We start from the raw sequence: 25,741 nt of genomic DNA on the forward strand, positions 1-25,741 counted from the left end.
GATAAAACGTGAATCAAGTAATGATCTTATGAAAAGTGGACGACTATAATAATATATTTAGCTTCAAAGCGCGTCTGAAAGCCATAGAAAAGCCGGTTGAAGACCTTTTGTAAACGGAACAGTAACAGGACGGGGCTATAATCCTTTATTTTGGTAGCACGTGAAAAGCTAAAGATCGCTTATAACTCTGGGGATGTGTTTTCAACGCAAATTCGTGTTACAAACTACGCGTGTATCGTCGTTCGGATTGTTTTCCCGACGTTTCGATATCGAACTGGCTTTGTTTCACGGTTTTCTCAGCAAATCAAGGAAAAGTCGTTCGGTCGGAGTGACAAGGAAAATTCCTTACGCCGCCAATATCCTTCCCGATAACGTGTCTATCGGTAACAATTTCAATTTTCCATGCCTCGTTCGATATCGATCCCGGCCGAATGTGCGCAAGCTAACCCGAATTGAAAAGCTCCCTGAACGATCTTAAAACACAAAGAAATGAAAACGGCTGTATCACCGATTTGTGGAGGCGACTTTCCATTAGCGAAATAGCGCTCCTTCGTCGACCGGTCGTCACTTTCAGATACGCTTGGCACCCTTGTTTTCTCGCTTTTGTGTCCCTTTCCTATTTTCTCACTTCCTTCGCGTAGCTTTTACGGTCAGGGGTTAATACATTCGAAACCAACGACACATACCTTATGTGTTTCGTTTTACACATATGTAATGTAACCATAGACGCACCTTATGCGTCTTGTATTAATTAAGAAATATAATTGACTACACACCGCGTGCGTCTTCTGGTATATATCTTCTGGAATTGTATATTCCCTACTAATTATTCAATTCAATTGGCGGCGCACCGTGTGCATCCTACGACCTATACGCATTATATGATGACGTATCCTAGGCGTCTTGAGAAGAAATGGAGTCAAGGAACAAATATAGCATTACGATACGCGGTTACGTTCCACGAGCAATAATAACGACCGTACTTTTATAAAGAGTCCTCGTTACAGGATGAAGAGGACTGTATTACATTAAAATACACGTACACCATTACGGCAATTGCAATATTCGAAGCTCGTTGCGGTGAATTCGCAAGCTCTCCTCGATAGCAATTACTTTCTAACTAAGGGATAACAACGTAAGTCACGTTATGAAATTGCTCGTGGAAATCTAATAAACGGTATGATGCGAGGATGGAACCGGTATACAGAGGGAAAATACTCCCCATTTCCGCTGGTGCAACAGTTTATTTCATTATTTGTAATCGCGAGGAATATTAACGTCTACTGGTATTCTTCATTTTAATGACTATTATATCCGCACAAAAATGTAATACCATAACCAGAAAATAAAGTATGAGCAGAAATTGTATTCACCTAAAGTTTTCCGAACGATTGACACCACTGCTCCAATTCCTGCATCTCGTCGTTGAAAATCAGGAAATCCGCAGAAGGGTGTAAATCCGTCGCCCTCTCTTTTCTCAGCGGAGAAATGTCCCACACACGACTGTCGTTCTACGCACTAACGATATCCTCTGGCTTGACAGACCCCAGGTGAAGATTCGTTACACCGTAGCGTCACTCGTCAAGATCGATCGCCCACGTGATCGCCTCGATCGATACATCGATACCCGCGCACACAATGGCGTACGTGAAATTCTCGGTTATTCCATAACTGTCACCGTACCAATATACCCCGCACCTCACCAACACTGTACGTCCTATCCGTGTTTAATTAAAGCGTAAAAACGTCCTCGATTTTCACGTCATTTCAATAAAACTGTCTTAAAATTGTATCCATCCGCAGACACTTAACAAGATCATCGATGAAATTTGAGACAAGTTCCGTTAATTTCACTGCACCCGTGTGCTCCGAAGCTTAACTAGGTACTATCAAAATTCTGGTAGTGAACAACCGATAGCCATGGTGTGGGTCACTGTTTAAACGACCTCGTTAATTGCAAATTCTCACGAGAAAGACGCGAATAATATCCACCCGAAAACCGTACGCGCCGAGGATCGGGCGGTGACTGAAACCACTATCCCGTCTCGCTCTCCTTCGCCCCCCACTCTCGCGCGCGCTCGTTGAACTATACCCCCTCTCCTACATTCGAAATCGTTCCCTCTCTTTTCCTCTCACGAGTACAAAATCTTTTCCTCCCCTCTTCGTTTTTCTAATGTTCACAGTACCTCTCTTGCTCTAGATTACGATCTCTTTTTCACCTATTTTTTTATCAATATCACATTTCTCTGTCCCTCTGATAATGTTCCTTATCATATTTCTACCCTGTTCGTTCCTTCTACTAACCAATATTCCATCTCTCTTGCAACCGTGCACTTGAGCTTTTTCCATCGCATAACATCTATCTTTATTTAGTGTAGACAGTGTTCCTCATCGCACTCGCGTCTCTTTCTACAACACGCGTGTGTCTGTCGCTCGGTGTGTGCACGCGCAAGCACCCAACGGGCCAGCACAGGGTGCCACGCCTACCCCTTCTGTATATGTGCCACTGATACGAGAGAGGCGCCTAACCTCGGGCTTCCTGGAGACGCTCGAACTTGAAGCTTTTTTCTCCTTCTGCGACTACGCGACATGCATCTGAATTCGCTGCAGGACTATTGCACTCGGTTACGTGAATTGCACCGGCTTTAAGGACACGGCTGATCCGGGTCCTTGGGGATGCCGTTTCAGATTCGATTCTCGATAAGCTTGCGAACAGTTTAAATGATAATTACAGGCTGAGAAGACTGCTTAACCTATTAGACTGGAAAATATACACCTACTTGTTATTTTGAGGTTCAACAATTAGAGGATCAAAATAGATTGATAATTTATTTTTTATGCGATATTGGGGTTGAACGTTCATATGACATTATTGAAAGGAAATAAACGTCATTGCGAAAACACTAAGGAAATCCACATCCTTCTGTGGAACGTAAATCGGTCAATGTGTCAGCGAGCACAGTCACTCTGCGAGTAGAGTAAACTAATATTGCTCTGCCAGTAGTATCAACCTGTGGAGTGTCTGACGGATCCAACATTGTAAGCGATTGCTTACGTGGCTACAAACTTAATGCGTCTGCGATGAAGATGTCACAACAGCAAAACATCAAACTTAAGGGTTACTTTGTTTAATTATTTTTGTTGAAGAATCAATATAATGTTCGAGAACTTCATTACTAAAGTAAAAAGTAAATCTTCGGAGAGAAGCTTCGCAAGTTCGAACGAGAAACTTTTATCACCGCTTAAGAATTTAACAATTTTTCCCTCCTCTGTGTGTTTAATAATGCGTTTCATGTTCGATGGCCAGTTCGAAAGTAATTTCATACTGTAACCATTTCACGCTAGTAACAACAATGAAGTATTGTTAACAACTCGTCGCCGTTCGATTCTGTTGATTTTCGAAAACACGAATAATAGTCCTTTTTTGAGCTCGATGAATATGCATCGAACAAAGGAAAGCTATTTGCAATTATTAACGAAGTTGTTTAATGAATTTTCAACCAATTCTCCGCTGATGATATAAGAAAAATTCGACGAAGATAAAGAGGTACTTACAAAAATCTTTCTTCATCGAGAAACTCGAAGTGATTTCACTTTGTACCCTTACTTTGGTTTTCTTTCTCGCTGCAATATCAACGAGAAGTATGCGCGGCAGAAGTAATGCAATAAAATCAGCAACCACCATTAAAGTGTTTCGTAACGTCGATAAATAGAACGGAGGTGGGGCAAATTACCGGCTTGTTTCACTTTGTCCCGCGAAACAAAGCGCTGATTTAAAATCATGCACCAAGCTTCGCTCGCGTGGCTGCTCTAATTCTTCCCTGGGGAGTGTTTAGCCCCCTCTATTGTTACGAACGAATACATCAAATTCAACTAATTCCTTTCTATCAACGATATAAAGTAGCCAATTGAAAGACGAAATTTCTTCTTTTCTGTTTCACCCTTTCTATGAAGCGACACCGTTAATTGTTTCGCAACAACTTCCGGTGAGCGTACGTTAACAGGAAATCGTCCAACGTAGGAGAATGACGGTTTTTGGAAAGTTTTGGAAAATAGCTGGAACCGTGGACGGGAAAATGCTGGCAAGGACATACTCTCGCGTCCTTCCTCCGTTTACAATGCGGGGCCATTTTTATAACAAATGACCCCTCGGGTCGGACGCTGCGCTGGACGGCCACCGACAAATACCTAGGCCGTTGTAAAGTTTCCGCTAGCGTGTGTATGTACGCTCGAGTGAAAAGACAGGGGAAAAACAAAACGGGGCACCAAAAAAAAAAAAGAAAAAGAAAAATAAAATAAAATGAAAAAACACATCGAAGGTAACGGTACTTCTCATAAATATTTAACGCACGAGACCTGCTTCCATGGGAACTTTACTGGCTATTTCTACGACGGTAAAAGGAGCACGGTCGTTTTCTTTAAAGACTATTCGAGGAAAAAATTAGGGTGTTTAGAACAGAGGTTCGTGAGTCTAAGATACTTCCCGTTTTGAATGTAACGAGTTACAACACGAAGCTGAACGAAATCTGGATGAATATTTCTTCGTGAAATCCAACATAGCTTTCTGTGTATGCAATAATTTAATATTTTCTCCGGCTCGCTTTTTTCACCTGACAGCCGTAGCCATCCGTTTGGTCACGGTGTCACGATTTCACGGAACACTTGGACAGGTGTCGTTGCCTTTTTCATCAGCACCCTGATTCCCTGAGCGTGAATTGGTCACGGACGCGTTATTCGCAGCGCTTTTCAAGGGACACCATTTCTCGTCCGGTCGGAGCCGGATTAGCTGGGATGAACAGTCACGAAACCCAGCGAGCTTATCGCGCCTGCATACCGCTACAAAACGCGAAATACGCGTCGATCCTCCGTCGAAATGACTTTGCATAGCAGCTGGAAATGCAACGCGTTAGCTGCTTATTTCCTCCCCAAATAAGCAGCGACGATCTTGCCGGCAACGCTTCCGTGGCTCCACTAACGACGATGTCGATTAACACCATTCATGCCGGTCTCTTTGATTTAAGCGGCTGTCTTGGTGTGCTCTTAGCATCGTGGTCAGAGTTGCTTAATTATGAGCCAAGGAATTTATGGCCTCGTATCGTCACTTTGCAGGTAACGCTTTGATAATTAGACGTTTCATAATGAAAATTTTCGACGGAGAATTATGACACAGGAAAAACTGGTTTTATAAGAAGCTATGTAACACGACGGACAACATTTGTTTGATTTATCAGCAACGATCGTATTGTTTCATAATTAATTGCGGATGGTTCAATGAAGCGCCTACTTTCAACGTTTCGTTTCCCCCTTTGAAGCGCGCTTTTCCGTTTTCATTGCGTTAGTAGAGACTTTACAGCGGAGGGCTGTAAAATAAATTTCTGGGAACGGTTACGAGGGGCGAAACCACGCGAATGAAATAACCCTTTGAGCGTCGAATAGCAATATATCGGTCCGCTATAGACAAGCCAAAAATACAGGTTACGATGCGTCGTTGAAACACCGGTAGATTGATGCTGCTGGAAATACTGTGGGAATTGACACGAATAAAAATAAATCTGACTTTCCGATCAATAATAAATCTACAAGAAGGAATCGCGTTGAAAATGGTAAAACGTTTCATTTCTTTCTTCACCAACCAGAGTATATGAAATTAATTGGCGACCGCGTTTAATTATAGAATCGTAGGAATAATAAACGAAAGGATTCATGAATCGAGTCGCGAATCAGTTAAAAGATGCATTTTCAATAAAGATCGCGACACGGTAAGGGCGTTGCTTCGCGTCACGCGTTACGATAGCGCGCGCATAATTTAAATTTCAAATTTTCCGCGGGCGCGTGTCCATATATACGATATCCGCGAATGTAAATGTTTTTCTATGCAAAATACGACGGAAGAGTGTTTCGCTCGAATTAATACATCAGCCAGGTAACCGAAGCCACTCTGTTTTCTTCGCGTTGATACGCATTCGCGTAAGTCACGTGTCTGCAGACGTTTATCGCGTGTTCTGACGTAGATCAAAGGGATGTAAAAATGGATTTTAACGAAAGGGGAAAAATAAGTGGCTAAGGGCTGCACTTGTTATTAATCTTCTAATAAGCGTGTACAGGGCAACAACACGTGACCACCTTTAATAACACCTATGTACTAATAATAAGTTCGCTGTAAAAACAATACAACAACCTATTTTTTAAAAAAAGAAGAAAAATGAATTATTTCAAACGAAGTAGTAAGTGGTACTTTTAATCCAAAAGAATCCCTTCATCCATGCAACTCTACCAACTCTCAGTGATGGAACAATTTTCGATCACTATTCTCGCGCTACATTTTTTTTTTTTTGCATTTCGACAGAGAGTGAACTAAAAAAAAGAAGACTGCAGTGGAAATTGGACTGTGACGCGTGATATAGGTTTAATAAAATACCGCATACCTGCGAGGAGTGCTTGAAAATCTGCCGGACCACCGTTTGACGCGATCCGAAAATTATGTATCGCCATCTGTATCCGCGTGAAACGCGTGGAAAAAAATACGTTCGTGGAACGTGTGTCAAAGCGCGCTGATCGTCGATCGTGCACCTTTTTTGAGGCTTTCAGCCTCGATATCGGCAAATTGAGCTCATTGAAGGAAGCTTTGGCGTGAAACGAGACGACAAGGGAACAAGGTATCGGGTATATCCGCTTAATTCCATATTCAAAAAAAAAAAGAAAAAAGAGGACTTCAACGACGTCGAAGCTTCGTCGAAGCGCACTTCGGCTAATGGGTTGCTGACTTGATAATTATCGTCAAAGTGCTACATAAGTAATTTAGTAGGCTCTGATAAAGATGGTCGGAGGAATGTGTTACTACCACAAGTTGGGTTGGGATTTTCAACCTTGCGACATAATTAAAAAAAGATGTTAAAGCAACTTCTATGTAAAACTTTGTTTCAAAAATCAAGCAGACCCGCTTCACGTGTTAGAACATAATTATGTAAGTAGGTACGAGGGGACGAAGTTTCATACAGTGGAAGGAAGTGAATACCTAAATTAGAGGATTTACAAAGTTTGATACAAGCGAGCTCTCTATTTACTTTATTCAAGTGAAACAAGCTGATCCTATTTGCGAAGGAACACAACACTTAGTAGCAGGCTGGTTGCAAATAAACAGTGATTATGGTTCGTTACAAATAGTGTGAGAAGGTATGATTATGGAAATGAATTTAACAGATGCGCACTGAAAATCGGTACAGTCTTAAGGGAGTGCTCTTTACCGTAAAAAGGGAATCACTTGTACGAGGTAATAGAAACACCATTAAAGGCCAGCGTACTTGTTTCAAACGCGTAAGACGATTCGAGTACCTTGTACGAAGCATCGAGAGCAATGTGTCTGAAATTTTTATAGGCTCTTAGGAATAAATTGCGGGCTTCCGCCGAGAAACAGAAGGCGGTCTCAAATCCTCGAATACGGAATGAGGGTGAACGGTGATACCAGTAAAACATCGGAACATTTTCTGCCATCCTTAAAATAAGCCAAGAAATTTGAGAAAATTATAAGCCCAACCGTCTGAATCCTTGCCTATAAATGTAAATCCTGATGAAACTTCCAAGTCGTCAAGAAATCTATTCGTTATTACAGAATCTTATTTATTGCCGACGAAACGAAGGTGTTAACGCGCTGTCCGCCATCGCAACATTTCATTCAATAAACGTAATTTATTCGCTGAAACGTCGGGGGTGCATTACGCGTATTAAAGTTGGCGAGAGTCGTTCCTGTTGAAGCGTGTGTTCTACTTCGCGATCGTCGAGGGTTGATTAAATATTTACATCAGCGCTCCTTACAAACTTTGCAAAAATGTTTAGCGAACAACGTGCTGCGGTAGTCGACCAAATAAAAACCGACCGAGGGGAGGAAAGAAAGGATGTTATAAATATGAAACCTGCTTTCCGTGAAACCAGCATGAAACAATCTTTTCCTTTTTATTTTTGGAAAATTTCTTCGTTCCTTTCTAAACGTTAAGCCAATTAACTCTTGGAGGTCTTATTTACGCCCTTAATACTTGAATGATCATAATGAACTTTTAGTTGAACAAACAATGTAGAGATCTTGTTTAGAAAAATAATTACGTTGCTGGAAGAGGAAATCCTTTCTCTCGTTGGTGTAATTTGAAAGCAGCCCGAGGAATATTTGTTTCCTGAGCCTGTTTTCTCATTGCGGGGGTCCAAATAAGGAACGTTGAATCGCGGAAATCCTGTAAGCACGGTTCCGTGGCGGTCGAGCTTTTGAACGAGCAATGCAAGCAGGGTCGGTTGGTTTTAAAGAGCAGCTTATTATAGCCCGGTATCCTGGACCGGTTCGATGTAATTTTGCTATTGAACGCACATCGTTGCTCTGACGCGATAATTAAGGCGCGCGTTCGTCTACCATCGTTCGGTATTCCTCTTATCGATCTAACCGCTGGCTTCCATGTTAATTACCAGACCAGCAGGTCGTTTCTCTTGATATTTCCATCGTGATTAAGGCTAATTTCACATAGACTCGATCGTAACGCGGGTAGTTTCGTCCGAACTTTCGTCGACAAAATTACTATCCGAATCCTGAACTCAGCGGTGTTAAAAATGATCACGCACTTACAGGTGAAATTATGGTGATTGATATCCACGATACCATGTGGTCGGAGGTAATTAATAATTACCGCTGGCCGAGAAAATTATTCACTATTATGGTAATAGCAATTAAATCATCGTGACCGCGTGTTAGCGCGATGCGTATTTTCCACAAAGCGGATCTCCAAGCTTTCGTTAATTTGCATACAGCCTGGCCTGTTATCGTTCGCGGTACAAGAGACCGTGACGAGAAAAAGGCTACTGATAATCGAACGGTCATTAATTATATCCCTGTATCGGTTAATTGAAAGCGAACTCGTGCAACAGATAAAGAGAAAGGCTACCCTGTTCTATCGAGAGTAGCTCGTTTCTATAGAATTTCTTTTTCACCTTCGAAGCATTTTCAATCTCTGCGAATGCAGTTAAATAGAAACGAAAACGGGAGGCTGTCTTACGAATCACGATTGTCTGCTAACGAATCGAGAAAAACGCGAACGGATGAAAGAAAAGAAGAACTCGATACGCGTGTAGACGTAACGACAGGACGGAGGATGAAAGCTCTGCTTAATCCTTTCGTTTTTTTTAAGCTCCACCGTTGATACGTTTGTTCGGTAAAGTTTTGAAGACAGAACTGAAAGCATTGTTGGAAGATGTTTCGATGAAACCGAACGTTTTACCCGTGGAATATTCGCATACTTGGATAAGCGGTTAGACGGCAATCAACAGAAGCGAAGGAATAATACCCTGAAGGGAAGTTATACGTCGTGGTTTTTATTTCTTAGCATGATACACGATGATGGACCGTAAATAGAGATATGGATATTGTTTGAGAAAAGAATCGATGAAACGGAAAATACAGAGAAGGTGGGCTTGGGTAAAGCATTTTTGTAGAGCTTCATGGAGATTGATGGTAGGGTAAAAATACTATACCCTTGAAGAATCATCAAACTCTCTTTTTTCATTGATACATTATTTACCTCTCGAATGAATTAAATTCAATTTTTATGAGACCATCCTCTTTTTGCTAATAATTTTAAATAAAATGAAATCAAAGCTAGACCTCTTTCCTTACAATGAAACCGAATATTCAGTAGCTCAGATATCGCTCTGATGTAAGCAAAACAAAGTCTACAGCGATGAGGATGAACAAATCTGAACGTCACTGGCAGAGTGTTAAACACCTGCTTCTTTACCTTCTCAAACATTCCTGTTGTACTTCATCGAGATATGGCTGACGACATGGCAGCTCGTCGAAATAAATGCGACGATCGCGCGGAATAAGCAGCCCACAAATCACGCCGGTGCTCGTTTATTCACCGTTTTCGACGGCGTTCCACCGTTCCATCATCCATTCTTGAGCCGCGGAAAGAAGAGGCTGGACCAGCGGCTTATAGCCCCGTAGGAACCACCCGGGACAACAGAGGGACTCGTATTTGCCGTTTTGAAACGAAGAATGATCACCAGACATTTCGACAGCTTTCTTTCCGCTTCCTTCATCTCCTACCACGCTTTTAGAAAAATCAGTCTTCGCTTCGACATTTTTCAGAACGTTGAATGAATTTTAACGCGATACCCTTTGATGCTCGTTGTTTCTTTTAATTCGACCATCAAAAGTGTCTTTATGGGTTTGAATATTTGTACGGGATACAGGTAATTTTTCTACGGAGAACGGATATGGCGTTAAATGGAATATTCTTTAGGATCGTTTTCGGAGCTCAGCTCCTGGGAAAAGACTGGTTATCGTAAAATTTGGGATCGTAAAATCCGACAGGACTAGAACAATAAAATTTCAAGTGGTCGTCAAGCAACGCGTTCGGTATGAAATATCTTTAAATATTTTTACGGTGTTCTGCGTTTACGCGCTTGAATCGCGAATAATCATTTATTTTAATTATGCCAAGTATTCTCAGAAATATTAAAAATTTTATTGCATCGTTAAACGTGACCCCGAAGGTTTTTGTCAATCTATGAAATATGTTTTTCACAATGAAATTATTTATCTTCACAATGGAAATTTTGCAAATGGGGCGAAATGGACGCAACACAGTTGGATAAAGGTGAACTTAGGAACTAACAGAACAGAAAATTTGATTTTTTGGCAAAATGAGAAACTTTCGGGCTTTTACGAGGCCGTCAAATTATTCTACGACTTCAAATACATACTCTATAAATAAAGGAATACTAACGTCATCTATAAAAAACGACTGGAACTACATACACAGTTGTTACGCCCTCTAGAATGTATTGCGTCCATGGTAAGAAACAGAACCCTAATCAGCTAGTTTGCCGGTATGATATTCGCGGGGCCAAGGTTCTGAATTACCGACGTAACTTAAAAGCTCATTTTCGCTAGTTGTTTGACAGAATGTTCGGTAGGTGTAATTCACAATCAAGTATAGAAGAATTAGTGACACACAAAATAAATGTAACACACAGCAGAAAAGCATAAGATATTGCACTGAATTGTACAGAAAAATGCTATGACAAGCAATAGAATAAATTGGCTTGATAATACTACATAGATATAATCACGGTTCAAGAAAAAGGAGGTATTTGAATAATATTAATGAAAATTTCATTTATCAATTCAGTAACAACTTCAGTAACAGTGACTGAAATACCAATAAAAACTTTCAATAACAATATAATTGTAAAAATGAAAGTAGAAGCAAACAGATCTGTTGATTAGGGATAATAATGCATAAAAAAAAGGAGATAAGGCACAGATCAAGCAAAATAAACCATGGTTTGATTAAAAATGATACAAATCATACAGGAAGATATAGAACAAATCAAAATTAACTAATAATGAAATAATAATGAAATGTAAAAAACTAACAGAATTAGTATGTTTATTCTTCAACCAAATTATTATGTAAAAAACTGTTATACTGGGACGATATTTTTTTTTTATATTAATAAAACTACATTCAACGAGAACAATAAAATATTCAAAAATCATTCTATTTTAAATGAGAGACTCTAATTTTGAACAGTGTAATAAAATAATTGATATTTGTTCATAAATACTGATACTATTAAACATAATAGTAAAAAATGTTGATATACATATGTAGTTGTTATGTAAAAACTACTTGCATTCTAATTATGTTATGTATTTCAGACTCTAATCAAAGTATATTTAATTATAAAAAAGAAGTAGAGTTTTTTATTCTTTTACTCACCAAACTAATAAGCAGATGTTGAATGGTAGTTGGATGGAAACACTCTGTTCATGATCTCTGATGGTTGATATTGAGAGATGCTGTATTAACCATTCTGTAATTATTAAAGCAATAGCACTACATTTACATTGACAAGGATTCATATAATTCTAAATATAATTTTGTAAAATGAAAGAACATGTTTTTGCAAACATGTGCTTCAATGATACATCATGTGTATTCAACTAATTAATATTACTACTCATACGTAAAAGAAATTCTTTAATAATTTTTTTTTAAATCATTAATGTTAATCAAATTTCCATGCCTATTATATTACTATACGTGTTATTCATTGTATAAAAGTTAATTTTAAACAGAGATCATCAATAATCAACAAATACGGAAGCTTAAACACTGGTTAGAATAAGTGAAACATTTGAATTCCCCGCCAAAAAGTATTGAAGATTATCGACGCCATATTGAAATAAAATCAAGATTACTTTTCTCAATTTAAAACACCAAAATACAAAAAATAAAGTAGAAAATAACACAAGATATCAATGGTACTTAAGAAATTATCGATATAAGAGCAAAATAAATGAGGGAAATAATATTTTAATGCACATTTATATCGGCAGAATAGTCAACCACGGGAAGATCAATTATATCAATTTATAACAATTAATTATGGAAAAAATATAACAAAAACATGAAAAAATGCAATAAAGTTCAAGAAATTACTGATATAACGGGAAAATAATTCATATTCTGCTGTTTCAATTCTATTTTGAATTCACAGCAAGATCAACAAATTTCAACTCACACATTTTTAAAGAAAACCTCGAATTGATGTGAAAAATCAGGAATCTAGACTTCTCTCCAGATATTCTTTCTGTTTTTTGTACTTTTAACACCCGATCGGCAATTTAATTTAATGTTTGAAGATAATTTAATCTTACCTGTTGCAGCCACGTGCATAACGGACGAAGTTTCGAAGAGAAATGTTGCACCGCGTCACAAATCGACGCACTCGCTCACACAACGTGTCTGATTGGTCGAAATGAGAGGACGCCAACATGGGACGACCAATCACAGCCATTGGTAGAAGTTTCGAAATGCTTGGAAAAATTAACGTTAATCGTAACGCAAACGTGCATATAATAAATATCAGCGAAAAAATCGAATAATGTACTTTTTTAGCAACACTCGTCTTGTATTATCTTTTATATTACTATAATTATGTAATAAATAGAGAGGAATATTATTTTAAGAACACTTTGATCTGCATTGATTCTGCTAAGAAATATCTGATAATATCTGAAACTATAATTATATTTATGTAAATATTTTATCTCTCGTCGATGCAACGCTGTAGAATGCAGTTCCAGCCGTTTTTTATTGATGACGCTAGCGTTTCTTTGTTTATGGCGGCCGGCGTCGAGGTCGATAATGAAGAAAATGTTCATTAAGAAGAAATTGTCGACGCCGCCTTAATTAATCAGAAAAATAAACTGCGCCCTACGGATTATGTTGGGGTTTCTGGGCCCCCTAACATGGCTATGTGTATCTGTAGTCACTATTCCATGTAAATTTTTATGTTTTTAAAACATAAATAGATAAATATGAATGTTTATACATTCTGATTTTGAAAAAAGAAAGAAATATTGAACATTATGTTACTCGCTTTTGTATTATTACAGAAATGATGATAATACTTTATGTGTAACAGTTGCAAGAATTTTACTAGTGTATATAAATAAAGTATTTAGTTTCATAATAATAACAGTAGTATTTTTTTTCAGTAATAAAATGCCATATTTTCCTTATTTTATTTTTGAGAATATAAAAAGTAGCAGTATTTCTTAGTTAATTTGGCAATTTAGAAATTAGCAAGTTGTAGAAAAAAAATTGTCACGAACGGTTTATCTATGTTATAAAGGTTATATTTATGCTTTGTATTACATAAATACATAGTTAATTTGAAAGAACGCGTATTTTAAATTCTCTGGAAGTTGTTTCAATAAGATGGAGCAAGTATGTTAAACAATATTTTGTGTTATCACGGCTAAAAATTTGTTAGTGTAATTGTTTATTTATAGGATTTGAAAACAAAGATTGATGAAGCTTGCCGTACAGCCGAGGAATTTACAAAACTTTATTATGAAAGTTTAGATAAACGAAGATATGTAAGTAATTTTAAATCATTTTAAACTTGAAAAACGATAAATGTGCATAATTTTTTATCTACTTTTAGTTAATATCAAGATTGTATTTGGACACTGCAACTTTAATATGGAATGGAAATGGTATTGAAGGCAAAGATAATATACAGAAATTTTGGACAGATTTACCACCCTCTGATCATAATGTTTTTGCCTTAGATGCTCAACCAGTAACGGGTAAATATAATAAGGAGTCTTAAGTATTGCAATTAAATTTAAATATACTTGGTTCTACTATCTGCTAAATAAGATTTGTAAAATATGTTATTAGGTCCTGAGATGGCAGATCAACTAACATTTTTAGTCAAAGTTGGAGGACACGTAAAATATGATGATAGATCATCAAAACCATTTAATCAAAGTTTCTTGATTGCAGCAATGGGAGATAAATGGAAGATCGTAAGCGACTGTTTCCGAGTACAAGAAGTATTAGAAAATGCAAGTTAAAGGAATAGAATAATAGATTTGTTTTGTAAAATATTTACAAATCTTTTTGATTCAATATTCCTTTTTATTTCTATCGTCGGTCTTATATCAATGTATAAAGCGATATTAAAATTTTCGTATTAGTGAATCAGTACGTTGGTCGATCATTTAGGAGTAACTTTACACGAGAAAAAACTAAAAATAAATATAGATATAAATACTTAGACATAAACGTTACTATGATACATATCGTATAAAACATCGATTTTATATCCTTTAACGGTTCATCAACTTAAACATTCACTGATAAATGAGATTGAGAGAAGTTCTACATATACAAGTTTTTGAATGAAACATTTGTCAATCTTTAGTTCATAATACAGCTTAATAAAGTTTAAAAAATATTATCTATAATTACCCAAATTTTAAAGGAATTGTATATAACATTTCTCTATATACATTATCTGTATTCTATTTTATACTAACTCTAAAATAAAACAAAATTTTATATTTAAACATAACATGCAATATAGATTATTAGAATTGTCTACTTATAGTAGATAAAACACAGTCTTTATAATGTATGAGCTTGTTATAATAAGAATCTGAAATAGTTAAAAAGAATTATATATAATTAGGCTAAAAAATCCCTTAAAACATTATATGTAAATGAAATTGAAACCAGAATGTTATATATAATTCCTTGAAAATGATTACGTATTTACAGACAATGTTTTATCGTTGAATACTTGACTTAACAAAGTAGGAATTCATAAAAAATTCCAGTCAAAAATCTGTACATCTAGGGCTTCTCGCAAAAATCCGTTCGTACGATCGCTTGTGTCGTTCTTCTCCCATCCGCTCCCTCTTTTTCTCTCTTTTTTCTTTGAAGATAAAAGATAAGTCGATCGGTGTATCACAGGTACAAACGATGTAAAATGAAATTAGGTGATCGGACCGAAAAGAGAGAAATTCCGGTTCGCGTAACTAGTGTGTTCTCAATCGATGTTCTCTAGTAGCCATAACATAGGCAGTGTTACAAGGAAAGATTGCTTGACTCATGATTCTCAAGTGACATTTTCATTCTCGTTGCATATTTAATGGTTTTAAGTCATTGAATAAGAAAAAAAAAAAAGAAAAAAGATGTAGAACTCCGGAAACTTTCCACGGAAGACTACTTAATAAAAAGACAAAAATAATACTCTTAAACTAGTATTATAATTGAAAATTTTCAAATTAAACATTATGTTTAATTAAAGTTTAATAAATTAAGAAATAGTCTAAAAACAAATTCTTTACAATTACAAATACAATATAAATTCGATTATTTATTTTCCGTCCATTCTTTGGATCTTAATGTATACCTCAGTTCATTCATGACTGATGAATTAAAATGCAATTATACTATAATACATGATTGATAAATAAAAAGCAAAATAAATTACTAATTCACATTAACAATAATTTTACGATCAATAATTTCTATCTCTCTTTTCGTTTGTTTATTTCGTCAAGAAGTATCCGGAGTCCTGTATTTTCCATTAGCGTTTCGTGGAAGAACATCCACACGATTACGTGGACAAAACAAAACGCTTCAGAATTTGATTAATTACACCCGCTGATTTACATGAATAATACAGTAAAACCTCGATATTCTTAAACCATATATAAATCTGGTTTTTGATTATTGAAATACATGATCAAACTTTTGATTAATCGGATACTAATTATTCATATTATAATCAGCATTCTAAATTAATATTGATAAATTTTAACATTCTTGGAATATACTTTACTGATATATATTCTAAGTAATCAAATTATGATAAATATTGAAATCATTAATACTATTAAAAATGATGTGCATGATTTTCTAAATAAAGTATGAAGACGACAATAAATTAAATTGCTGCTGTATAAATAAAATGATTATAATTGATTAATCAGAAAATTGATCAATTTGAGAGTATTATTCCGATTAGTTTTCACGATCAAAGTTTTACTGTACCATTAAGCATACCTGTTATTCGACTTATTCTATACAAATACAAAAATTGTTACATTCTCTCACGCGTTAAAATGGCGTACTCGCTTAAAAGTTTCGCACTTACGATGTATAATCTAGCCTAAGACTGCGTACAATATTACGAAGCACGGCGCAAGAAAGTTCGATGAAAGAACACCGAAACATTTTACTCGACAACTATAATCACCACATTTATCGTATAGCGGACGAGTATAATTCACGTAGAACTTTACTTATACAGGATACATAGTGGATCGACGTAAAAGTAACAATAATTAATTTAAAAGAAACCAAATGTTTAGTGTACAAAAACTATTTTTTGCAGTATATGTATACATGTATATATATATAGAATTTTTTGTTTTGATAAATTGCGATTACTCGTCCCCTTCTCTACCAGTTTAAAAACTATTGTTCAAAAAATTTAAGGAACCAGTATATTTAATCCTTAGTTAGTTATCATACTTCTAGACTCATCTTGTTTTTGAGACTTAATAGTTCTTTTTCTTTTTCCTTTGTAAAACTCAATTGATAAAAAATATAAGTGAATTACTCGCTATATGGTCTTTTTTTCTCCATATCAAAAGAATAATACTTTTAGTACAACAATATCCCTAAATCCGAACGAAAATAGCTAATCGCAGTCTATGATAAGAAATATATTAATGAAAATCGAAATATATTTTTTATTCTTTAATTTAGTATCTTAATTTTAGACTTCATTATTATTTTCCCATCAAACCGATATTAATTGAGGCCGTGTTCGGTTTGAGGCCTAATTTTTCAACACTCTTGGTTTCACGTATTCTCCATAAGCGAAATTTAGACTCTTAACAGAGTCATCGTCAGAGAAGGTAGCAGCAGAATTAATAAAGAAATTCATCACGAAAACAAACATAAAACAAAATCTCAAATGAAACGGGGGAAGAACCATAAAGTTACTTAGTACGCAGAACCGAAATTTAAAAGGCTAATTCTATCGAAGAAATAAAAAGGGAAGTTTAAAATATATCCGACCGATTATACAGACGAGTATGATAAATTGTCAGATGAAAATGAGGACGAGAACAAGGGGTAAAGATGAAGAAAATGATCTTTCTAGTTTATCTTTGCACAGCATTAACAACATCCTTTATCGTGTTTTGCAGGTCAGTAAGAAGCCTTGTATTCTCTGCAACGTTTCGAGTACCAGCTGCACGAAGCTGCCGTGCCTGAAGCTCTAATCTTACAAGAAGTTCGCGAAATTGAAACCGCGCGTGTGGTGCTATACCGCTATCTGCAAGATTCGTGCACATTCCATGTAATAGCCCTACCTTGTCTGACAGCTGAAGCCAACTGGCCATTACTATTGTTGAACTACTTTTCAAATTTAATACGCTGCTCTCGATCAATGTCGAAAGCTCCAATACTGCCTGTTTCGCTGTCTTTGAATCTGTATTCTGTTTGTTTAGGTCATCCTCAGCGTGCTGGGATTTCGTACAGTTTGGCGTTGCATAAATCGATGAACCAAAGTGCTTTGTCGACGAGCACAGTGGTTTTAATGGTTTGGCAGGAACTGCCGGTTTTTCTGGTTCAGGTGGTGGCCACAGTCTGGCATCACTTTTGCTACCGGAACTATAAACATGAATCTATAATTAGCAATCATTAATATATCATAGTGTAAAAATGATGAACGTTTTAAATAACGAAATATAGGGAATAGTATAAAGATTGATATTATCCACCTCTGACTACGGGTCGAGGCTCCGCTATGATCCTCTGGTGAGTCTTCAGTCTGGTCAAGCATCTCTTGTTTGCCACTACTTCCTCTGACGTTAAGTTTCGGACTGTGAGGCTGACTGTCACAAGATTCTTTATTTTCCCAAAGTTTCTTCAAGCTACTGATACTACCGGTACTTCTACGCTTGTCATCTTGTTGCTCTTCCGATTCTGAGGATTGCTCAGTAACGGTACTTTTCTCTTCTAAAGACTTCTCCTTTTCTGCATTCTCAACTTTTCGAAGTCTCGCCTTGAAATCAATTATTTGTCCATCGGTTGCTTCTTCTTTCTGCGGATTATTCCGTTTGTCTACTCTCTTCAACTTGAAGCCAACATTTCCACTGGAGAGTAGTGATTCGGTCACTGGAGAGGATACCGACGAATCCTTGTGAGTGTTATGACTTTGTTGTTGCTGCTGTTGTTGCTCTTGAGTTATGTCATTGGTTTTTAAAGTTGACACAGCGTACTCGTTTTGGGCGTGTCTATTACAGTCAAAAAAATGTATATACAACGCACAATAAAATACAAAAAATTAATTATAATATGACATGTGTATACGATAAAATATAATATAAAATGTATAATTGTTTAACTTCAAGTACCTCTGTCCAGACTCCATATTAAAACTAGCGCAAAGTTCCGAAAGTAACTGGGATGCTGGATCGAGAGGCGCGGATGGAGTGTTACTTGTCGCACCGGGCTTCTTCGTGCTCGCGCCATGCTTCGTTTCAGCGCTTTGTTTAATTTCATTGATCAATTTTAATTCCAACATTTCTTTCATGCCAGGTTTACGTTCAAAACTATCGGGGGGTGTGTTCGTAGAAATTGGTGGCGGAGGTGGTGGTGGAGGAGGTGGTGCTTCCTCAGGTGGTGCGGCAGGCTCGATCATCTCCATTCTGGACTTAAACCCCGTTCTTTTGTTATCAGAATTTCTACAAGAATTATCTTGAGTTTCTCTGCGCCTTAAATTAACTCCAAACCTCGAACAAGCTTCTTTGACAGAAGGCTCTATATTACTAACGTCGTTTCTATCTTCCTGTTGCTCGCTATCTTCTTCCTTCGTACGCCAATCCGTATTCTTTGCTTTTCTTATAGAAAGAGGAGAATTTCTGATCTGAGATATTTCGGTACATGAAACGGGAAGAGGAAGTTCAGCTTGCTCCTGACCAGAGAAAGTTTCATCTGGGGGAGGAGGCAAGTCTGCGGGTGGAGGAGGAAATTCTAAATCAGCTAACGACGGTTGAACGGATCTTGATGGACTCGCGGTTCTGAAGTTTGAGTTACTCGAAACCCGAAAAGTTCTTAGACCAACACCTTCGGACTGATTGTTCTTTCTTACGGTTACTACACGGCCACGAGGGGAATTCGGAGGTTGGTAAGTATTAACGACACCGCTGGAAGAATTACTGCGGGTCATTTGAGGTTGATTTCGTAGATTGCTTTGACGAGGAGATAGTGATCTGTGTTGCGAATTATCGATAGAAGTCTCGTGTTGTTCTATTGAACTAGGTGCCATAGAAGAAACCACCGTTGAAGATTCTTGATTCGATGGCATACCACTTTGACGCAAAGATTCTAGATACGCTCCGATTCTAGCACCTTTTGGTAATGTACCATAACGATTAATAGCTCTTTTTACATTCTGCACTTCTAATGCTCCCACTTGTACTAGCTAAAATAAATTAAATTTTAATGTTTCAATATTAAAAGGAATATATTGATTTTTCTTTGTTTTTTCGTTTAAATTACCTTTTGCGGTAATGGTTCCTTTGATGGATAAGGTCGTGGTTTAATTTGTTTCTGAGAACAGGCTAGACCAGGTATGGGCTCCGGAGACGTCGATGGTTGTGGGATAAAATTTGGTTCCGCCGTACCTTGAGAACCCTCTCCGTCCTCCTCGACTTCGCAGCCTCCTGCAGCAATCGTTCCTTGAGCCATCGTCGCGAGATCTCGCGCAATACCTGAGTTCCCATTTAACAACAAACCGTACCGGTACATATTCTCTTTCTGCTTAGAGTCCCTTCGCTGAGAGCGAACAAATTCCGTAAGCTCGAATAACGAAATACAAACAATATATTTTGAAAATTAAAGCTAGAGCTTCGTTTACGCTACGATATTAAATTGAAGAAAACAAAATAACATTGAATTTTGTTAAGTTAGTATATTATGAAGGTATTCATTCAATTAATAAACACAACTTAACATGAAAATAACAGAAATTAATATATCAAAATAAATTTCGTATTCATAATATTTATGATTATTGTATAATTTTGAATCTTTCAAATAAGTATAAAAAGAAAGGCTCAGATGCAGAAAAGAATCGAGCATGAAAAGCCATGTACAGAGCTTACGGTAAGGAAACTGAAGCAGTACGTGCACGTATCAGTACGCTCGATTAATGTAGAATGAAAATACCTTCGAGAATCTTATCAATACCATTTAGATCCGTGGCATCGTCGAGAGTCATGGTGTTTGTTTCAGTATTTTGGGTATCTTGCTCTTGGTAGGCAGAATCGCGAAACGAACTGCACGACGACAGCAGGCTGTTACCCAATTGTTATGTTATCTTATTACTCTATGAGCAACATTTATCGGTGCTCTAACTAATTGAAACCTCGATTGTAGGAAAAAAATTCGATTAAAAATAATATCTATTTTAATGATATACCAAACAAAAAATATTTCAAATAGAATACCAAACTATTTAATTACTATTCTCTGTAAATTTAGAAAAAAACTATAGATATAGTAATCGAGGTTTCGCTGCACCGAAAATAAAAAGACGTACCTCGTTCTCTTTGGAGGTGCCGGAGCTTGTTTTCCTTTTTTATTCGTAGAACGCCTCATTTGGACGATACTGCTGTTATTTTTACTCGAGAGACCACCCGTAAATGTACTTAGCTTTGTTACCGAGCTAGTAGTTTCTATAACAAGTGAATATTATCTTCCCTTACAAGAATCAAATTATTATGAATAAAAACATAAAATAAAATGACAATTCACTCATTCGCATAATGACTGAAAAAGTTATTACAAAATAATAATAAATATTCTACATATTCCCTACATGTATACCTGAAGAGGGTAATGGCTCGGAGACTAGAACAAGCCCATGGATGTTTCCAGTACTACCAGTCTGGGATTTCTTATATGAAAGCAAAGGGATATCACCTCCTCCTTGCAGTTGTTTTTCCACTTCTATAATGACGAATTACATTGAAAATAAAGTTTGATAGATTAATTAGAAAATAATTAATGTTTATTTTACCCTCGGTAATACTGGATTCTTGGAACATATTTTCAAGAGAATGATGAATCTCTTTGAAGGTAGGCCGGTCAGCAGCAGCCCACTGCCAGCATTGACGCATCAGTTCGTACACCTTTGGTGGACATCCAGGTGGACATTCCATTCGGTAGCCCTTCTCCAGCATGTGATACACATCCGTTAAGTCGACGCCAGGATATGGAGACATACCATAGGTCGCTATCTCCCAAAGTAAAATTCCAAATGCCCAAACATCGGACTACAAAGATGATATAAACAATTAAGTACAATGTATATGATAAAATAACTAATAAAAATGTTACAGTACCTTCGTAGAGAATTTGTTGTAAGCTAACCCTTCCGGAGCAGTCCATTTTATAGGGAACTTCGCTCCAGCGTGAGCCGTGTAGGTGTCATCTCTCATCAACCGGGCCAAGCCGAAGTCAGCAACCTTCACCAGATGATTTTCACCGACTAGGCAGTTTCGAGCCGCTAGATCTCTGTTTCGAAAGTCGCGATGTTAACGCGAGCTCGTTTCTTAAGAGGAGAGGACGATGAAATTTAAAACATTTTTCCTAACTAATGCGTATCATTGTATTTCTTCAGTGATACTTGCGACGCTACGAATCGCTCCCTAAAAACAGCTACTTACAAGAAAAATATTTTGAGTGTGCGATTGCGTTTTGGCACAATTAAGGAAACTACACTATAATTCACGACATAGAAAAAATTAATTCCTTATGAAATGTATTATGTAAAAATATGGGCATATTACATCTTACATACTTATTAGACTTTATTATTTCTTTCTTGGAAAAAAATATTTAAGTTACCCTCAGTAAAATTTTAACTCCTTGATCTTCTGAAATGAATACGCAAATGTTTTGTAATAATTATAACGTATCATGATTTTACATCACAGGACAGCACCTAACAAAATTAAAATACTCACAAGTAAAATAATATGAAATAATATTAAAGGTACACTGTCAAAATAACTCATAAATAAAATTTGTTTAGTTTTCGTAGCTATTTATAATGGAATACAGTATCAGCAATAAAAAAAAGGATCATCAATTTTGTCAATTCATACCTGTGAATAAAATTTCTACTTTCCAGATAACTCATCCCGCTAGCAATCTGCGTGGCCATATGCATTAAAACGACGGCATTGATTTGATGCTTGCTCTCATTCCGCAAATAGTCCAGCAGATTCCCTTTGCTCATGAACTCTGTAATGATGTAAAATGGTGGTTCCCGAGTACATACACCTAATAACTGAACCAGATTCCTGTGTTTCATCTCCTTCATGATTGCGGCCTCCTCCAGAAAGTCTTTTAGAGCCATTGTATCTTCCTGTAAAATGTGTAAATTTCACAAATATAAAATAATAAGCAATTATCATTTGTATCGCGATATAAAACTGACCTTCAACGTTTTTACAGCGACGGTCATGTTATATCTCTTCCATACCGCTTCATAAACGTCCCCATATTGTCCTCCACCTAATTTATGCCTCATGACTATATCTGTCCTATTAATCTCCCACTCATCTGGTTCTGCATTTATAATTATTACACATTTTACTACCTTAATACAGCTTTAAAAATTATTGAGCGTTACATAATAAATTTTTATAACATACCCGGACTAAGCGGAAAAACAGTCGGTTTGTTATGCTTTGGTGCAGGATAAAGTAGCTGTGTGATTAAGCCATCAGCAAGCATTGAATGATGATGTACTAATTCTGCCAGAGTATTAAATTTGCTTTCTGTTGTGACAAACATCTAAAATATTAAATTTTTTCGTTATATAATTATGTTACATTATCTTACTGCTAATATACAGTATATGTGTATACTGTACCTTTCCTTCACTATCTTCATTGATCCTGTAATGATAGACTCTACCCTCATATCTCAGAGAAATACTGCGTTGCCCTGGGCTGCTTTCTGACTCACGAACCAGAAAGCTTCCATTTATACCAGAACTTAAGAGATACTCAGCAGCATTCCTGGATATCCTTCCATGATACCATGAATGCTTTTCCAAGGAATTTACAGGGGTGACATAATTTGAAGGAACCCACCCCACTTGACCAGTACTTGAATGAGCTTCACACCATTCTCCACTTTTATTATAACTTAGGATACGAACTTGCTCCCCTAAATCCAAATTATTTATAACATATAACATAATTCTTTTATATAATATAATAGATATTATAAGCATTTACCCTTTTTAAGACTAAGTTGGTTTTCTCCACCTGCTTGAAAATCATATAGAGCAACAAACAGTTGCGGATCATCTTCCTCCTGTGCTAATAAGTTTTCCTTACTTGTCCATCTATATGAATAATTCAAATTGTAGCTTGAATGAATTTTTATATGTTCAGTTTTGAAATATATTTATGAACTTTTTATTGTAAGACTTTAAATAATAAGTTAGAAAGTATTATCAATGACTTATAAACTATGTAAAAGTACAAAACCGTGTATCATATAACATTAAGAAACTGATGATTTGAAAATGATTAATCAATGAAAATATAATACAGTTAAACTTATGAACATAGTGGCTACAGACAGGATAAATACAATGAAAATTAACCTGTTTGCAGCTTCCAAAAGCCCTGTAGATGAAACACCAGCATGTTGCTGAATATTCACTTGCTGTGAAATTGGTTGGATGGCAGAGCCACTAGGAGGATCACCATCAGGTAATGCCGGAATGTGAGGTAGTGGTCTGCTTTGTAAAAGAGCTTCTGCGCAACATCATAATACTATTGTACACACATGACCATAAGTTGGAGAAAAAATCTAACATTCATATATCCAAGGTACAAAAATTGATCCATATTATATATTATTAAACTTATAGATGTATTTAACAGTTCAACATCTTAAACTAACATATTTGATCTTACAATTTTGTATTATTTCTTCAACTGATTTATTAACAATAGTATAACTGAGTGTTAATTATCATTCATTAGTTTAATAAAGAAGTTCTATAAACACATATACATGCAAGTACATAAATGCAGAAATTATATAACCAAAGTATTGCTTTTAATATAGTGTTTTTTCCATGTCATTTCTTGCAGCCTATTTTTTTCATAAACATTTATATTTGAAATCTGTTTCAGTGCAAACAAATTATATGATTGCAAGAGAGGGAAGGAAAGTGTGAGGGAGAGGATTGAAAAAAGGGGCGGAAGTAAGAAAGAAATAGAAGATAAAAAGCGAAAGAGTAGGAAAATAAGAGAAGGAAATTACCGCTGTGTTCTGTAAATATATTGGAACCAACAAGACGGGACTCTTTAAGGTTCCTTGGCTGTTTGCGCGTCTGTCGCGCAGTAGAGCCGGCAGGAACAATTCTCTCCTTAGTCTGTTGAGCACCCATAGTTCCCGAATTGGCATGCCCTTAGATTAATCCCGGCCGCAAAATTGCCGGGGCCGTTCACTCGGCACATTCACTTTCGGCCTGACAGTCTAACTCCAGATCGCATCTCTCGCCGGCCTCTGCCGACGACGAGAATATCTGAGATTCACCAATCTCACCGCAACGCGAACCTTCTATTCACATTTTTGACCAGCACTCAAGATCGACATTCTCGCCATGTTTGACAGTTTCGACGTCGACGATAGCTCGATTCGTACCGTACTGTTTACTACTTTTACTTACCACCAAAGTCATTGCCATTTCCTCATTGGACAACCAATTTCTTGGACAAAGATTTCATTGGTCAACTGCTTTGTTAACCGATAACATTGTCCAGATCTTATATTCTTTATTCTTTACAACAGCCAGAACGAACCATTACAATTTGGCAGCCTCCCTTGCAAGAGTAGGAATAATAAGTTCCAATAATTGCAGGTGCGGTTTTGAACAGGAAACTCCAAACCACGTACTATGGGACTATCCGAAATATATGACGACTAGGAAGAAAATGATAGAAAAATTAAATAAAGGTCTTCGAAATATAAAGAAAATTGAACCGTTTCTTCAAGGTCCTAACATAGTAAAATAGATTTAAGATTAGAAAGACAACCATTGTAAAATAGAATATAAGGCGAGACACGATTGTGAGAATCTAGATGTTGTTATGCGGATATGAGATTATGTACTTTATGAATGTAAATATATGCACACCGCATATAAGGCTTATGGACCTATGTAGGTTCGAAGCTTTTTTTACTCTTAATAAAAAAAAATTTGGGGGTGTTTGGGATCCCAAAACCATAACTCCTCGAAAACAAAGTGACTTAGTCCAGTGATTGCAAATGTAGAAGAC

At 36.6% G+C, this 25,741-nt stretch overlaps 3 protein-coding genes across 9 annotated transcripts in view; 1 reads left to right on the forward strand and 2 right to left on the reverse strand.

Annotated features, from left to right (window-relative positions):
* Positions 1–12,789, reverse strand: part of LOC114872584 — a 148,191-nt gene extending 135,402 nt beyond the window's left edge. The window contains exons 1-2 of one of the 2 annotated variants that reach the window (XM_029179923.2): positions 12,704–12,789; positions 11,763–11,856 (exon numbers count right to left, since the gene is read on the reverse strand). The gene's annotated coding sequence lies outside the window, so the exon portion shown is untranslated. Of the gene's footprint in view, positions 1–1,373; positions 2,007–11,762; positions 11,857–12,703 lie in introns of those variants that run through there. The other variant, XM_029179924.2, reaches the window with a different exon arrangement.
* A 559-nt stretch (positions 12,790–13,348) lies between these two features.
* On the forward strand, positions 13,349–14,446 carry LOC114872580 (NTF2-related export protein). The gene is made up of 4 exons (XM_029179909.2): positions 13,349–13,778; positions 13,844–13,930; positions 13,999–14,143; positions 14,238–14,446. The coding sequence occupies exons 1-4, from the start codon at positions 13,770–13,772 to the stop codon at positions 14,411–14,413; spliced, it is 417 nt and encodes a 138-aa protein (XP_029035742.1). The 5' UTR covers positions 13,349–13,769; the 3' UTR covers positions 14,414–14,446.
* A 1,261-nt stretch (positions 14,447–15,707) lies between these two features.
* LOC114872579 (tyrosine-protein kinase Abl) lies at positions 15,708–25,484 on the reverse strand. Of its 6 annotated transcripts, none has more exons than XM_029179903.2 (16): positions 24,723–25,484; positions 24,055–24,205; positions 23,681–23,790; positions 23,311–23,609; positions 23,090–23,231; positions 22,873–23,003; positions 22,538–22,800; positions 21,773–21,944; positions 21,448–21,703; positions 21,255–21,377; positions 20,968–21,103; positions 20,595–20,722; positions 19,926–20,137; positions 18,779–19,848; positions 18,143–18,658; positions 15,708–18,032 (listed from the first exon to the last, which is right to left on the reverse strand). In XM_029179903.2, the coding sequence occupies exons 1-16, from the start codon at positions 24,847–24,849 to the stop codon at positions 17,522–17,524; spliced, it is 4,347 nt and encodes a 1,448-aa protein (XP_029035736.1). In that variant the 5' UTR covers positions 24,850–25,484; the 3' UTR covers positions 15,708–17,521. The 6 variants fall into 6 exon arrangements, with proteins under 6 accessions (XP_029035736.1, XP_029035737.1, XP_029035741.1 ...); XM_029179904.2 differs by having other exon boundaries at positions 20,595–20,704; positions 24,055–24,208; XM_029179908.2 differs by having other exon boundaries at positions 19,926–20,089; positions 20,616–20,722; positions 24,055–24,208; positions 24,723–25,483.
* Between the last annotated feature and the right edge of the window lie 257 nt (positions 25,485–25,741).

This window comes from Osmia bicornis, chromosome 13, assembly GCF_907164935.1.
Source record: "Osmia bicornis bicornis chromosome 13, iOsmBic2.1, whole genome shotgun sequence".
NCBI lineage: Eukaryota > Metazoa > Arthropoda > Insecta > Hymenoptera > Megachilidae > Osmia > Osmia bicornis.

What these genes read in the sequence shown, in the direction of transcription:
- LOC114872580 (XM_029179909.2), top strand. An exon ending in GTTTAGATAAACGAAGATAT is followed by an intron (nt 13,931 to 13,998) that starts GTAAGTAATTTT and finishes ATCTACTTTTAG; the next exon opens with TTAATATCAAGATTGTATTT. An exon ending in AGATGCTCAACCAGTAACGG is followed by an intron (nt 14,144 to 14,237) that starts GTAAATATAATA and finishes ATATGTTATTAG; the next exon opens with GTCCTGAGATGGCAGATCAA.
- LOC114872579 (XM_029179902.2), bottom strand. Translation starts at nt 24,849, where the DNA reads ATGGGTGCTCAACAGACTAAGGAGAGAATTGTTCCTGCCGGCTCTACT. An exon ending in TATATTTACAGAACACAGCG is followed by an intron (nt 24,209 to 24,722) that starts GTAATTTCCTTC and finishes GATGTTGCGCAG; the next exon opens with AAGCTCTTTTACAAAGCAGA. An exon ending in GCACCTCCAAAGAGAACGAG is followed by an intron (nt 20,723 to 20,967) that starts GTACGTCTTTTT and finishes ATTGGGTAACAG; the next exon opens with CCTGCTGTCGTCGTGCAGTT.